A 14383-nucleotide genomic window follows, 5' to 3' on the forward strand; every position below is an offset into this window, starting at 1 on the left:
GGTCTGACAGGGTATTAATATGGATATTAAAATTCTGTATTATAATTATATTATCTGCGTGCATCACTAGATCAGCAACAGACTCTGAAAACTTGCTGATAAAGTCCAAATAGGGTCCTGAGATAGATAACAGCCAGATGGAGAGGTAGCGGTGTGACAGACCTCATAGTAAGCACCTCAAATTATTTATATTTATTACTTAAGTTAGGGCTAAGGTTAGGGGTTTTATTTGATATTAGTGTGACCTCTCCACTTGTTTTAAGGGGACGGGAAATATGTGCACTCGTTTAATTAGGTGGACATGCCTCGTTAAGTGGAAAAAATTAATCTGGTTTCACTCAGACCAATGACGCTAAGATTCATTAACTAATAGCGCTTTGGAAGGCCATGATCTGATCTTTGAAAAGTCCACATTATAGGTAGTGGGCTGTTTTGAGGCATGTTTGTTAATGGTATCCGTAGTACTGACATTAATAACAGTATGTCTTTTTCGCACGGCGTGCCTTAAATAATTTTGATCACATCTAGTAATTGATATGGTGTGGATCTTGAGATAATTTGCTTGGCGCTGCGATAGATTTAATGATTCGAAATTTGCCACCTCTGTAGAATGCTTGTCTACCTCTGGCACAGTCACTACAGAAAAAACATTATGTGAGTCATGTATTATTATTTTTTGAGAAATGCTGTGTGTGCAGGAATTTTTCAGCCGGGCGCTGGTTAGTTCTAGCTTAACTGACTCTTCACCCGGGCTGACAGGCACTGTAATTGCCTGTGTCTGAGTTTTCTCTAGTGTAGTTAGTCAAGTGTGACTAGGTAGAGTGATGGCGCCTTCCCAGTTAGGGTGAAGGCTGTCCCTCCTCAGCAAGCCCGGGTTTCCCCAGAAAGAGGGTCAATTATCAATAAACGTTTGTCCCTGTTCTCTACAAAAACGAGCCAGCCACTTGTTAATCGAGACTAATCTGCTATACATTTCATCATTGCCTCTCGCAGACAGGGGGGGCCCGAGGGAAGTACTCAATGCAGAGACATCTTTCTAGCAAGATCACAAGTCCTAGCTTTATTCCTCTTTGTAATCTCTGACTGTCTCATTCCATTGTCATTGGAGCCGACGTATACAACTATGTTCGCGTAGCTAGTGGTGCGATTAGGCTGTCGTACATGTTTACTAAGCCTGTCAGCTCCCTAAGATTAGCTTCAATGTCAGGTGCTCGGGCCCCTTGAATACACTTAATTGTGGCTGGTTTACTAAGCTGTATGTCCTGGGTGATGGAGTCCCCTATGACTAAGGTGTGGTGTCTGGTAGACTGAGATGTAGGACTAGCTAAAGGGCTAAATCTATTATGTGTCTCAAACGGTTCACCGTGGCCTGTTGGCCGCTTAGAGCTGCTACAAACTGGGCTAGTCAGCTCGCTACAGCTACAGCTCGTCAGCTCGCTACAGCTACAGCACCTAAAGTTACGTAATTACAATTCTCTAACTGGCGGGCACGGAGTTCACCGATCCCTCCAGGAAAACATCACATATGGCAATCATTTACAGAACGTGTCATAGTCTGGTCTGGGTGACTACAGTCTAAATGAGGATTTTTCTGGAACTCTTAGTCTTAAACTGTTAATACCAGGCCAAGATTCATGAGCCCCATCAACAAAGCCAGCTAATCCCTTCTTCTCAGTTAAATGTTGCTCTGGCCCAACTTCCTACGTAGAATGTAGAGGCATGCCAAATTCCTAATTTTTTCTCTCATGCGGTTGCCATTCAGTCATCCCACTTCTGACGCCATTGTGACAAACTCAAGTTTAAGCAGCTGATGATAAGAGGAAGCGTTTTGATTGTTGAAGTAATTTCCACAGTCTGGACTGAGTGACTGCAGTCATTGAGGATTGCTTTAGAAATTCCAGAAGTAAAGGTGGTGTACAGTTCTTGCATAATTGATGCAGATCCTGTTACTGTGCACCATTTTCTCCTGATGAGTGGGAGATCTTTCTTTGTGGCGGATGCCTTGCCACGCTGACTCCACATCAAAGCCCATTTTGTCCAGTAACATGGTGTACATCCAAAAGGATTTCTGGAACTTCAGTCGGGTGTGTTGCAGATTACCAAAGTCTTCATGGATTGGAATGTTGGGGTTGTATGGGATGCAAACGACTTTCTGGCATTGCGGTGAATTCCAGGTAGAGTAATGTTGGAAGACACAAGGAGTAACTGTAGATTATTTGCATCAAGGAGTTCAGGATGGTGTCTACGTGTCTGGTGTGCCAACTTGCTGCCCATACTGGAGGGCAATGCTGCTGAGTATATAAGGGCAAGGCTGGCTTTCCAGAAGGAGGAGGCAATTGAGCCCCTGTTGATACTTGCCAATTCTGCTGATGTTAACTCTGGCAAAGATCTTTCCAGCAGTTTGTTTCAGGTGTTCACTGTAGATGAGGATTCCGGTCCACGGTGACCCCAAGGTATTTTGAATGTTTTTCATTCCTGACTGGTTCTCCACAGAAAGTCAGCGATGACTGAGAAGAAAGGCCGTATCTACTATCCTACACCGGCATCAAGAAAATACATTCTCACAATAACATACGCCATTGACTATACTTGCATAGCACTTTTCTACCTTCAAGGTACTCAACGCGCTTTGACACTATTTTTCACATTCACCCATTTATACTTACTTTCACAAACTGATGGCGGGAGCTACCATGCAAGGCACTAACCACGACCCATCAGGAGCAAGGGTGAAATGTCTTGCCCAAGGACACAACGGACGTGACTCGGATGGCGAAAGCTGAGATCGAACCTGGAACCCTCAAGTTGCTGGCACTGCCGCTCTATCGCCCGAGCCACGCCGTCCCATTAAATTATTTACAACTGAACAAACACTAGGCATACTGGCAAGCTCCGAGTGAATACTTCGGCAACATGCTAAGTATTATTACTTAAGCAATGAAATACTTATATCAGTTTGCTTCTTTCACAACAGAATGCCATTGAAAAAGTCACTAAGGAACTGGAACAGTTGCAACACAAAACCAACAAGTTGCAACGGGACCGGGATCAGCTCGTATCTGTTAGAGAACGCATCTTTTTGGAAAATCAGAAGAACTTAACTGAACTTAAGGTGAATGGCACACAACAAAATGATTGCACTGTATGCTCCTCACTCTTTTTTGATATTTTTACAACACAATAGTTAATCCATTACAGGAATCCGGGTTTTATGCTGCCGATTCCAATACTAATCATCCATGAGTGAGATCGGCCGATACTGATAACATGTATTAACTGCAACTTTCTAAATGTCTATAAAGTGGATGCTATTGACAGTGTAAAAATATCAACACAATATTTAAACTTGTTCCTTGTTGTATTTTATTACACACAGTTATTTGAGCAAACAAAGTCAATGGTACACAGTAACTAAACAAAAGTAAAAACTACTATGCTTTTAAATTGTTTCCCCTCAAAGTGCTCCTGTGTCCAGGGACTTATTCAAAAAAATAATTTTGCATTTGGATTTTGATACTACCCTTGGTATCGACACTACTGATTTATAGATGGATCCACCCTCTTACGTGTCGTATACGCCTGGCTGATACACACCAACAGAGCACAACAGTTGTTATATTATCCTCTCTCTAGACTCTTATTAATCTACTTGTTAATTTCCTGTTAATAGCTGCTAATTTTCTACTGTACCACGATTCCATCCACATTTACTCATCAGCATGTATTGCTTGTGTTTTTTCAAGCTGGCTTAGCGATTAGCATGCCTACGTCTTCTTGTTCTTACGCAATGTGTACCATGTTTAGCCTGGTCCTCAAGTGATAATGGTACCTAATAATGATATTTAAGATACCCAGAAAAGCAGTTTATTTGCCGCAATGGAAGTGATGATCATTACCGTGTATGGACATACAAAATAAGCTGCCAGCCGTCTGTCAGCAGAGGGCCCAAAAATAAAATACATTATCAGCCAGAGGGGATTTTGTGATAGGCATTGAAACGCACTAATCGGCATTGGCCGATTACATACTTTTTCATATAAATCAGCTGATTGATGGCTGTTGGATGTTTGACCGTATGATAACCGAGAGGTTAAACGTATAATTTGGGCGAACATTTTACAATCATACAAAAGGAGTAAATAACACATTTTTGGACCAATTTAATGTAACTGGATGCACATGATGATCTCTCAACTACATTAATGTGTCACGGCACAGTGGTTGGCAATCCCTATATTAGATGATGCAGGCATTCATTATGTATAATATAGTATGTATTAAATAGTAAGATTGACAATAGAGATAACAACAATTTGAGTTAAGCCCTTTCCTCTTTCCTCCCAACTGTCAGTTGAAAGAAGACGTGATCAATCAGATTCGCCAGGAGATTTCTAAAGAAAGACTAATGAAAGAAGCCATCCAGAAGAAGTTCCGCGTCATGGAGGATCAGAAATCTGATGTGGAGGTACAGCGAGAGATCTTGAAAGCTCGTATCGCTGGTGTGGAGAAAGGTATGCAAGCTTTCCTCATTAACACTTACCATTTCCTGCCATCATTTCAACCAGTTTCTGTAAATTATGCGAGACTTGCAACTTTGTCCCTGCACATTTTGGCCAATCCGTGTCATTTTTGCCAATTGGATTTGTCTTCGAGTGACGCTAAAACGCACACATCAACTGTCTAATCAAAAACGTATGTTTGTTTCTTGTGTAGATGAAGCAGGAATAACAACACGTAATATTATATCAACTCAATATCGCTCAAACGGCACAGTTGTCGTCCTTGATGTCGCTCAGACGGTTCCTGTCTACAGCACCAAGCTTTCTACGTAATGGAGTATAGAAACACTTAGCAACACACTGGTTCACGTGTGTTTATATATTTATTTAACCTTTATTTATCCAGGGTAAGACAGTTAAGAACATATTTTAATTTGCAATGCTGACCTAGCAAAGAGGCAGCATTTACATGTTAGAGATGATAAAGTAGGTGAAGATAATCTGTCATCGTCTCTAATTCATCAACAAAAATTTGCACAATAGATTGCGCTCAACAGTTCACAAATGATCTTAACATGCCAGGGTAATTGTGTTAAATGTTTAAGATGGACAAACACTCTTCAAGCGTAAAGCATACACAGAGAATGTGGATGACAGCAGACAGTGGACAGTAAGGAATTAAAACAGTTCAGTAATTTGACTTTGACTCTTGAGTATGGGCTTTTACTGCCATCTAGTGTCAACTTTCAAGTCGAGTAAAACATATATACAGTATTTGTTTTCCAACTGTTGTTGAAATCCTGTGCTTTTTTAAGTTAAGGTACAAGGATCACTTAAAACATTAATAAAAATGTATAAAATCCCAAGTTGACTCAATGTTATCAAGGGGAAAAAATCCTCAAAACATTGCAACTTTTGCCGCAACTTTCAGAAAAGGCTACCAGGAGTTCCGGCATTTTAAGCCGCAACATCACCGAAAAATCCTGGAGTTGACTGAAAATTAATTTAGTTGATTCGTGTTAGTGTCTGCTGGCTTTTTTTTTAATGACGTTTATTTTTTTATCGGCGATACATCTTTGATTTATTAGGGCAGTCAAAATTAACGAGTTAACTCATTTGATTAATCACAAAAAATTATCGCATTAATCATGAACACACTTAGATTAATCATGCAATTTATTTTGCCTGTACAAGCATTTTAACCTTAACCGCTATATGATCAGTGATCAGATCAATACATTCGTCTGTACAAAAATTAGTGAGGAGACTCTGACTGGTGTGTTCGCTGGCAATTTACTGCAAAATACAAGCTGAAATAACTTTAGATAAAACTGTTACACATTTTTGTGCAAATAAATGACATGCATTCAAGTAAAACATTTAAAAACGTTCCTGGATGACATTATGACATGAAATTGCATTTATGTACAAATTTGGGGTCTTTTCTTAAACACATTTTAATCATGCAAGCGAGTAATCACCTGTGATTAACCCTGATTTGGTCCAAGTTCCAAAATGTAATTATCTGATTTTTTTAAAATAACCTTTTGACAGCCGTGATATAACCCTAATGGCCCTGATATATATATATATATATATATATATATATATATATATATATATATATATATATATATATATATATATATATATATATATATATATATATATATATATATATATATATATATATATATATATATTATAATGTCCAAACATTTGTTTTAAGCAAATTTTAAATATGCAAGCAAGTAATAACCATTAATCATAGCTTAAGATTTTGATTAAGATGACTTAAAAAAAAAAATCACTTGACAGCCCTAGTATGTATATACAGTATGTTTTTATATATACACATATTTACTAGGGGTGTGGGAAAAAATCGATTCGAATTCGAATCGCAATTCTCACGTTGTGCGACTCAGAATCGATTCTCATTTTTAAAAAATCGTTGTTGTTTTTTTAAAAATTAATCAATCCAACAAAACAATACACAGCAATACCATAACAATGCAATCCAATTCCAAAACCAAACCCGACCCAGCAACACTCAGAACTGCAATAAACAGAGCAATTGAGAGGAGACACAAACACGATACAGAACAAACTAAAAGTAGTGAAACAATAATGAATATTATCAACAACAGTATCAATATTAGTAACAATTTCAACATAGCAGTGATTAAAAATCCCTCATTAACATTATCATTAGACATTTATAAAAAATGAAAAAAAAAAGAACAATAGTGTCACAGTGGCTTACACTTGCATCACATCTCATAAGTTGACAACACACTGTGTCCAATATTTTCACAAAGATAAAATAATAAATTTAATAGTTAAAACAAATTTACATTATTGCAATCAGTTGATAAAACATTGTCCTTTGCAATTATAAAAGCTTTTTACAAAAATCTACTACTCTGCTTGCATGTCAGCAGACTGGGGTAGATCCTGCTGAAATCCTATGTATTGAATGAATAGAGAATCGTTTTGAATCGTGAAAAAATCGTTTTTGAATCGAGAATCATGTTGAATTGAAAAAAAAAATCGATTTTGAATTGAATCGTGACCCCAAGAATTGATATTGAATCGAATCGTGGGACACCCAAAGATTCGCAGCCCTAATATTTACATATATAATTATATATATATATATATATATATATATATATATATATATATATATATATATATATATATATATATATATATATATATATATATATATATATATATATATATATATATATATACATATATATATATATATATATATATATATATAATATACACATGCATATATATACATATATATACATATATATACAGTACACATGTATGAATATACATATACATATATATATCTTTTTGCTTATCGTTCTGCAGAGTTTGAGGGTTGCCGGAAGCAAGTTGAAGCTGACAAAAAAGTAATTAACGAGCTGACCAGAGAGCGAGACCTCTTGAGTAAGGTATCCTTATTGATCACATCCTACTTACATTTCAGCCACTTGAATCCTGTTGACGTTTAATACTCAGGTCACACACATCAAATTAACTTATGTCGTTTTTGGTCCCAACCATAAGAATGTGGCTAAAGCTACAGAGGAGATTGAGGAAACTCAGATCTCTGTGATGGAGCTTGAGAATGACAAACGAGTGCTTCAACAAGAGATTTCCGGCAACCTCCTGGAGGGCCAGAAGCAGCGTAAGATCATCCAGGATCTGGAAAAAGAACGAGACCGCTACGTTAATGAAGCCAACAACCTTTTGAAAAAGGCAAGTCGTGTTTAAAGACAGGTGATTCACATATTTGGAGGAGACCTTGTCTGTGAGGGATTATTTGCTGTAGTTAAGGAAAGAATCAAAAGGAAGTAGTCACGTTTACAGTTAAACCCACCTGGATTGTGACAGAGTTTCCCCTACTAAGGTGCAAGAAAAAGCTGATGAAATAGAAACCAGCGAGATGGCAATACATAACTGGAAGAAGAGGGTCGCTGAAGAAGAGTGCAAGCTCAAAAAAAAAGAAGACATCCTGGAGTCTGTGATTTCTGAGAGGAACCACTACAGCAAAAACCTCGTTGAAGCTCAGGTATGGACGTAGCACACAGTTTGGTTTTGTTTATTTGTTGAAATCTTCATAGTAGGAATAATGATGTAATGATGTATTTTTAATTGCATCTTTGCTACAGAAGTTTCGATCAGGTACAGAAGTATACTGATTTTCCACACGTTGCACATCAATGGGCCATATTCTCCCTTGTGCTTGTACGTTAAAACCTGCGCATATGTGCAGATTCTGGCTGCGCAGAATTCTTCCACTCTGGGTGGAGCAACCCTAAAATGTGGACTTTCCCTGTCAAATCTGGGCTTGCACACATTTTCCAATCACCTTAAAGGGGACCTGTAATGATTTCAATAGACATTTAAACCACTTCCTTGTGGTCTACATCAGGGATTCTTAACCTTTTTGACTTTTATACTGCATATTCATTAATCTGGATAATTATCTCTAACCTACTTACAGTTTACAATCTTGTCAAATGATATAAAACCGTGTGTTAATCAAAAAGATTATTATTTACTTAACAGATAAATCTTAGGCTTGGGTCAGGCTGAATAGAAAAATAAGTACTAACCAAATATACTGCATAAGAAGTACATTTACATACACACATGTTGTGCCAAAATAAACACAATTAATAACGAATATGTTTCTCAACTAAACTGTCAGTAAAATCAAATTTAAAGTGCAAATGAAAATACAGAGTCACCATATTAGTCATAATTTTTGTGCTTAAACTTCTCTATGACTGTAGCTCCAGACTTCTTCTGTTTGTTTGAGATTGTCATTACTGCCACAAGTGGTGGAAAAGTGTATTACAGCTGGGTACCGCTGCAGACCATATGGACCACAACTGAGAAACAAATATTTTTGGGCGTCCCTATAGGTTGAGGATATGTTTAATAATATGTATTGCATATGCTATGGTGTAAATCTTGTGTAAATTTGCTCCACAGTCTCTTTTAAAACCCATTTTTTGAGTCTGTCTGGAAGATGTTTTTTTTTTTTGCATTCTCAGTTTGCCAATTAAACCACGCCCCACCCTCTCCAAAAGTATCATGATTTATATTTTGAAAGTGTATATTTTTAAAATATATATCTTAAAGTCATCACCACTATTTTCTTCCAGACACGGTCAAAAATAAATTGTGTACATATTAGAGATTCACCTGGTCACATTAGTAGGTACACCTGCACACTATACCATCGATACAGACTCTGCATTAAAAAAGTTGCTTTTATGTCAGCATTTCTGTCACCGCACCACAATTATATGAAAATACTTTAGCCTACCTTTTTTGTGTGTTTCATCACAGAAGCTGCTGTTGTCTAAATAAGTACGTGCACCTCACGGTGACTTCACAATGCAGACAGACTGCAAAACCCCACGAACAGAGGCATCCGAAACTGCGTGCCAGCTCTGCCCTAAATGCATGAGCCTTGGATGCTTTGGCATTGTTTAACACGAGTATACAGCATTGTAAGATTGGTAAAAAAAAAAAAAAAATAGAGGAAAATGATCATAGGTCCCCTTTAAGTACTTTTGTTCCTACGTGCTTGAACACGGATGTACAGAATGTTTAAAAAAAAACACAACTTAGAACACTGACACACACATCTCATTGCTCACACACACACACACAGACATACATTGAGTACGCATATACAAATTGTTTTGCTACAATAATACTTCCATACACAGCTTTGATACCCTGCGAGGGATGCGTCAGGATGGATATCAGGTGTAAAAACCATGCGAAAAACCACTTATTTGATCAACCTTCTGACGAAAATAGAAACTAATGGCTTTCAAAGTATTTATTTACCAGATCATTCCACACACCTCTCTCTTAGGACAGCATCTCAAAGTTGAAGATCAAGATGAGGTCCATGGCCAACCAGATGACTCAGCTGAAAGATGAGATAACTGCAAAGGAGCTGGTCATTTACAAAGACCAACAGCATCACAAGCGCTTGGAGCGAGATAACGAGGTTCTCAAGGTACTGCAACTTCACCTGTTTTGTCACGTTGAGGCTAAGTACGGTCCTTTAAGACATGATGTAGATACTAAAGGCATTTGAAGAGGATCATTTTAATTGCATTTATGTTAATTGTCTATAATGTATGTTGAACGTTATGTCACACTACGAATCTAAATATTCCTCTCAGCCAATCAGAGAGGTCTGATGGTACATTACTACGTATTATTAAGCATGCTCCCAACGTGTGTTTTTGCAGGCTGACCTGAAGTTGATTAAGCAGCAACTGGAGGAGGAAATGCAACGTGTTGAGAATCTAAAAGTCGAAAAGGAAAAACTGGAGAAAATCATTGATGATAACCAAGTTGAACAAACACTAACTAAGAAACATTTAGAGCAGGTAAGGATGAGATACAACATGCAGGTTTAGTTTTAGGATAATTATTTTGTTTATGGCTTTTTTGTTTCGTTGAACAACATTACAGTGTTTAGTGTATAGAAATGTGCTATATAAATCTAATCTATTGTTATTATTATTATTACTACATCAAGGAACATCACATGATCAAGTTGGAAAAAGTGTAGGAAGAAGAAGTCTATTTATTTCTAACTGTAGGTGCACACAATAGCACATGCGACATACGTAATAAGTGTCCTTGATAAAACAATATTGCAGTCTAAAACAGCACATGTGTCAATACAAACAACTATCAAATAGTTCTATATGTATATATTACATATACCGGTAGATACAACATTTCAAAGACAGAAGAATATTAGAAAGTATGCAGTAACAAAAGTGTCTGCATCATACAACTTACTGCATCATGACCTTTACTTAATGAATAATTGTGGCCACTAGGTGTCGCCAAAAACAATTACCACTCCACTTCAACTTAATGACAGCATAAGTCAGTTATACTCTATTAATGGGGAACTGCACTTTTTGGGGGGAATTTTGTCTATAATTCACAATCCTTTTGTTAGACAAGAACACATAGGTTTTTCTTTTTTAAAGCATTGTAACTTGTAAATAATCTCCAGCAAGAGTCAACTAACAATTTGCTGCATTCCGCCTATAAAGCTCTCTAAAAAAACATCCAAAAACTTCCATCAACGTTTTATATACACGGTGTAAGTATGTATGTAATGTAGTAAGAGGCACATTCATAATAACATGTAATACTTGACATATTTTGCTCATTTTAAACATGTGGTGGCCGATTAATTCCCAGACGCATCACAACGTTTGCTATTTCCAACAACAACAACAACTAATAATAATGGCAGACTGAGACAGCCAACAACAACTAGTTTTGGACAACTGAAGATCCAGAATCATATATTTTTGAGCCTGAACATAAGGAGGATGAGCTACAATTTTTATAAGCTGAGTGATTAGCAGATCCAGCAAGTAGCAGTATTGCTAAGTCATAAAAAAAGAAATATAAACTACATAACATAATAAAACAATCACTCACTGGGATGATGACTGACAAGATGTTCATATCTTGCCGTTTCGTTGAAGAAATAATCCTAATTCTCACACAGGTAAAATAAAGTTGACAACTTTTCATGTCTTTCTCGCCATCTCTGGGTGTAGGTTGAATGTCAGAGTTGACCAACTTCTCGGTTTATGGCCCCATCCTTCTACTATACAAGTGAGAGTCGTGACTTATATTCTAGAATGAACTTTTACCAACTCAGAGGCGATGCAGCAGCTCACCGGTTCAATATGTTAATAGCTGCATAAGCAAGTTACTGTACTGCTCTGTGATCACAGCGCCACTAAAAGTAGTTCCTTGGCGTTACCGCTTATAATAGCAATATCGCTAATACTTGGTTAATATTCAGGTCACAACATATAAATGGAGTATTGTTGGCGTGTTTTGTATGTTTTATTTAGGGCTTTATGGGCGCAATCAGTTGCGGAGAAAGGGTTCAACATGGGGGATGGGGGAAAACAAATGCATACACGCACAAACACACACACACAGAAGCGCGCGCACACACACACACACACACACATACTTACACAATTTCCCCCAGACAGTGCCTGTTGTCTGCTGGTTGATATGCCAAAGCACTGCACATGTGTGCATTTACAGGATAACGTTCTTGTGCAGTCACATAGACAGCATGCTGGTGTGTATGACTATGTTCGTATGCTTTAACATTTTTGATAGCTTTTCTCCAATTCCTAAATTGAGAAGTGATAGAGGTGAGCTCTGATTTGACAAAAAATAGTGTGGGTTAATTGCCTTGAAATAAAACACAAACATCCTTCTGTCCTGCATCATAATGAAGCCAAGGAAAACCTTGTAACACTTTTCTTGAAAACTTCCACGTTTTGTTTGACAGAACTTGAGCATCCATGAATTCTGGATGTGGCAAAAGTCACAATGTCACACAAGGCCACTGAACTACACTTACTACTAGCAAGGAACACCATTTTCCACCTTTTTGTCAACTGTTGTAAAATATCTGCTTTACTCTAGTTTACCAGTCAGTTTGCTCATGTTTCTCCTTCACTTTGACTGCCTGCCTCAAGCTGTGATGTTCCTGCATGGCATTCATGTATTTACAACAGACAATATTTCACATAGTAAAGTACTGCATCAGCATTTGACTTACAAACATAACCAAAACCATAGTATTGTAGACATGATTAAATAATTATCATAATAAATTAAATGTATCTTGAAAATCATCAGCTGTTCTCCTATCTTATTATAATCAATATTATTATTTTGAAATCTTTCCTTACACCTTAAAGCTCCACCTGACACTACCTTCTCACCCCTGACTTTTTTAGTTATTCTCATGGAAAAAAAAGTGTCTGTTTAAAAAGTAATACCAGGCTAATATATATTTAGACTTAGACTTAGATGAACTTTATTGATCCACAACGGATATTTTTCCACACAGTAGCTCAGTTACAAAGATGGAAAGGATAATGCACACAAGGGCACAAAAAGAGGGCGAAAACAAAAGGTATAAAGTAGACAAAAAATGTACCAGAGTAATAATATAAATATATGTAATATATTATATATACACAGTATATGATATATACTGATATACCTATAGGATATGATCCATGACCTCATCTGAGCTTTCTCAGTCCACCTTTCATTAATCTTCGACTGCCTAACGAGTGTCTATGGATATCATTGCACTGAAAGACATAATTGCACATCATATCAGATATAATGTCATAAAGGTTGATGAATGGTCGAGTGTTACCCTGATGTTACTCTAAACCAGTGGTGTCCAAAGTGCGGCCCGGGGGTCATTTGCGGCCTGCAGCTAATTGTTTATCGGCCCACCACACATTCTGCAAAAATGGCAAAATTGATAATATTGCAAACATTAAAAAAAAAACGTTTAAAAAAAGTGGAATGAGGTGAAATCTAACAAGAAAAAGTTGCAATGTTGACACAAAGCTGCCATGCAGGCTGTTTTTTTTAAATTTTGTCTTTGTTTATTTTTCTTTTTTTTGCCATTGCTAAAAAAAAAAAAAAACACTAAAAATCTATGTTATAATGAATTATTACTTAAAAAATATCACTTTAAAATGTTTTATGTGGAAACAATATTGCATATATTGTGTGGTTGCCATTTAAAAACATCAACATTTTATTTGACAAAAGAGCATAAAACAAACAAAATAATTGTTAAAACGTAAAATCGACAGATATATCTGAAGTTGATCTCGTAATTTAAGTGTTAAAATTTTTTTTTTAAAAACTAATAAAAATGTATCACTTTATGAGTGGGGGACCTTTTGGATCCCAAATATATTTAGTAGGATTTTATTTAACTTTTCACTGTGATTACTCAAATATGTTAAATTAAATTTCAATTTTACTATAAAAAACAAAGTTTTCTTTGACAGAAAACCTTTTTGTTTTTTTACTTTATATCAACCCGAAGTTGGATATAGAGATTTACTGTAAGCGTTAAATAAAAAATAATAATAATAATTTGACTTATTTTTAACAGTTTAATGACTGAGACCCTTTATAGTCCCCGGGAGCCCTAAAGGTTAAAAAAAAAAAATCCATATATTTTGTTAAGGTTTGAAAATGAAAAATATCAAAATGGCCCCCACATGCTAAAATTTTTCCGTGTACGGCCCTCAGTGGAAAAAGTTTGGACACCCCTGCTCTAAACTAACAGGGTAAGTCCTGCTGCGGTTTAATCCTTATTTTTTTGGTGGTGGCATTTTGTTATCTGGAAGGGAATGACAAAATATTTTCGCGAGGGTTGACGTTACTTGTGAACACGGACACAGTTAGCAATTAAATAATGGACAAGAGACCATGCCAGAATTAGG

General features: G+C 36.6%; 1 protein-coding gene across 1 annotated transcript in view; it reads left to right on the forward strand.

Annotated features, from left to right (window-relative positions):
- The window catches only part of cfap58 (cilia and flagella associated protein 58), a 35332-nt gene that overhangs the window by 5534 nt on the left and 15415 nt on the right, over positions 1 to 14383 (forward strand). The window contains exons 6-12 of the mRNA XM_062046427.1: positions 2975 to 3112; positions 4352 to 4511; positions 7389 to 7471; positions 7587 to 7778; positions 7930 to 8091; positions 9919 to 10065; positions 10304 to 10444. Of these exons, the coding sequence (XP_061902411.1) occupies positions 2975 to 3112; positions 4352 to 4511; positions 7389 to 7471; positions 7587 to 7778; positions 7930 to 8091; positions 9919 to 10065; positions 10304 to 10444 (1023 nt within the window). The remainder of the gene's footprint in view (positions 1 to 2974; positions 3113 to 4351; positions 4512 to 7388; positions 7472 to 7586; positions 7779 to 7929; positions 8092 to 9918; positions 10066 to 10303; positions 10445 to 14383) is intronic.

The sequence above is a fragment of the Entelurus aequoreus genome, linkage group LG05 (genome assembly GCF_033978785.1).
Source record: "Entelurus aequoreus isolate RoL-2023_Sb linkage group LG05, RoL_Eaeq_v1.1, whole genome shotgun sequence".
Taxonomy (NCBI): Eukaryota; Metazoa; Chordata; class Actinopteri; order Syngnathiformes; family Syngnathidae; genus Entelurus; species Entelurus aequoreus.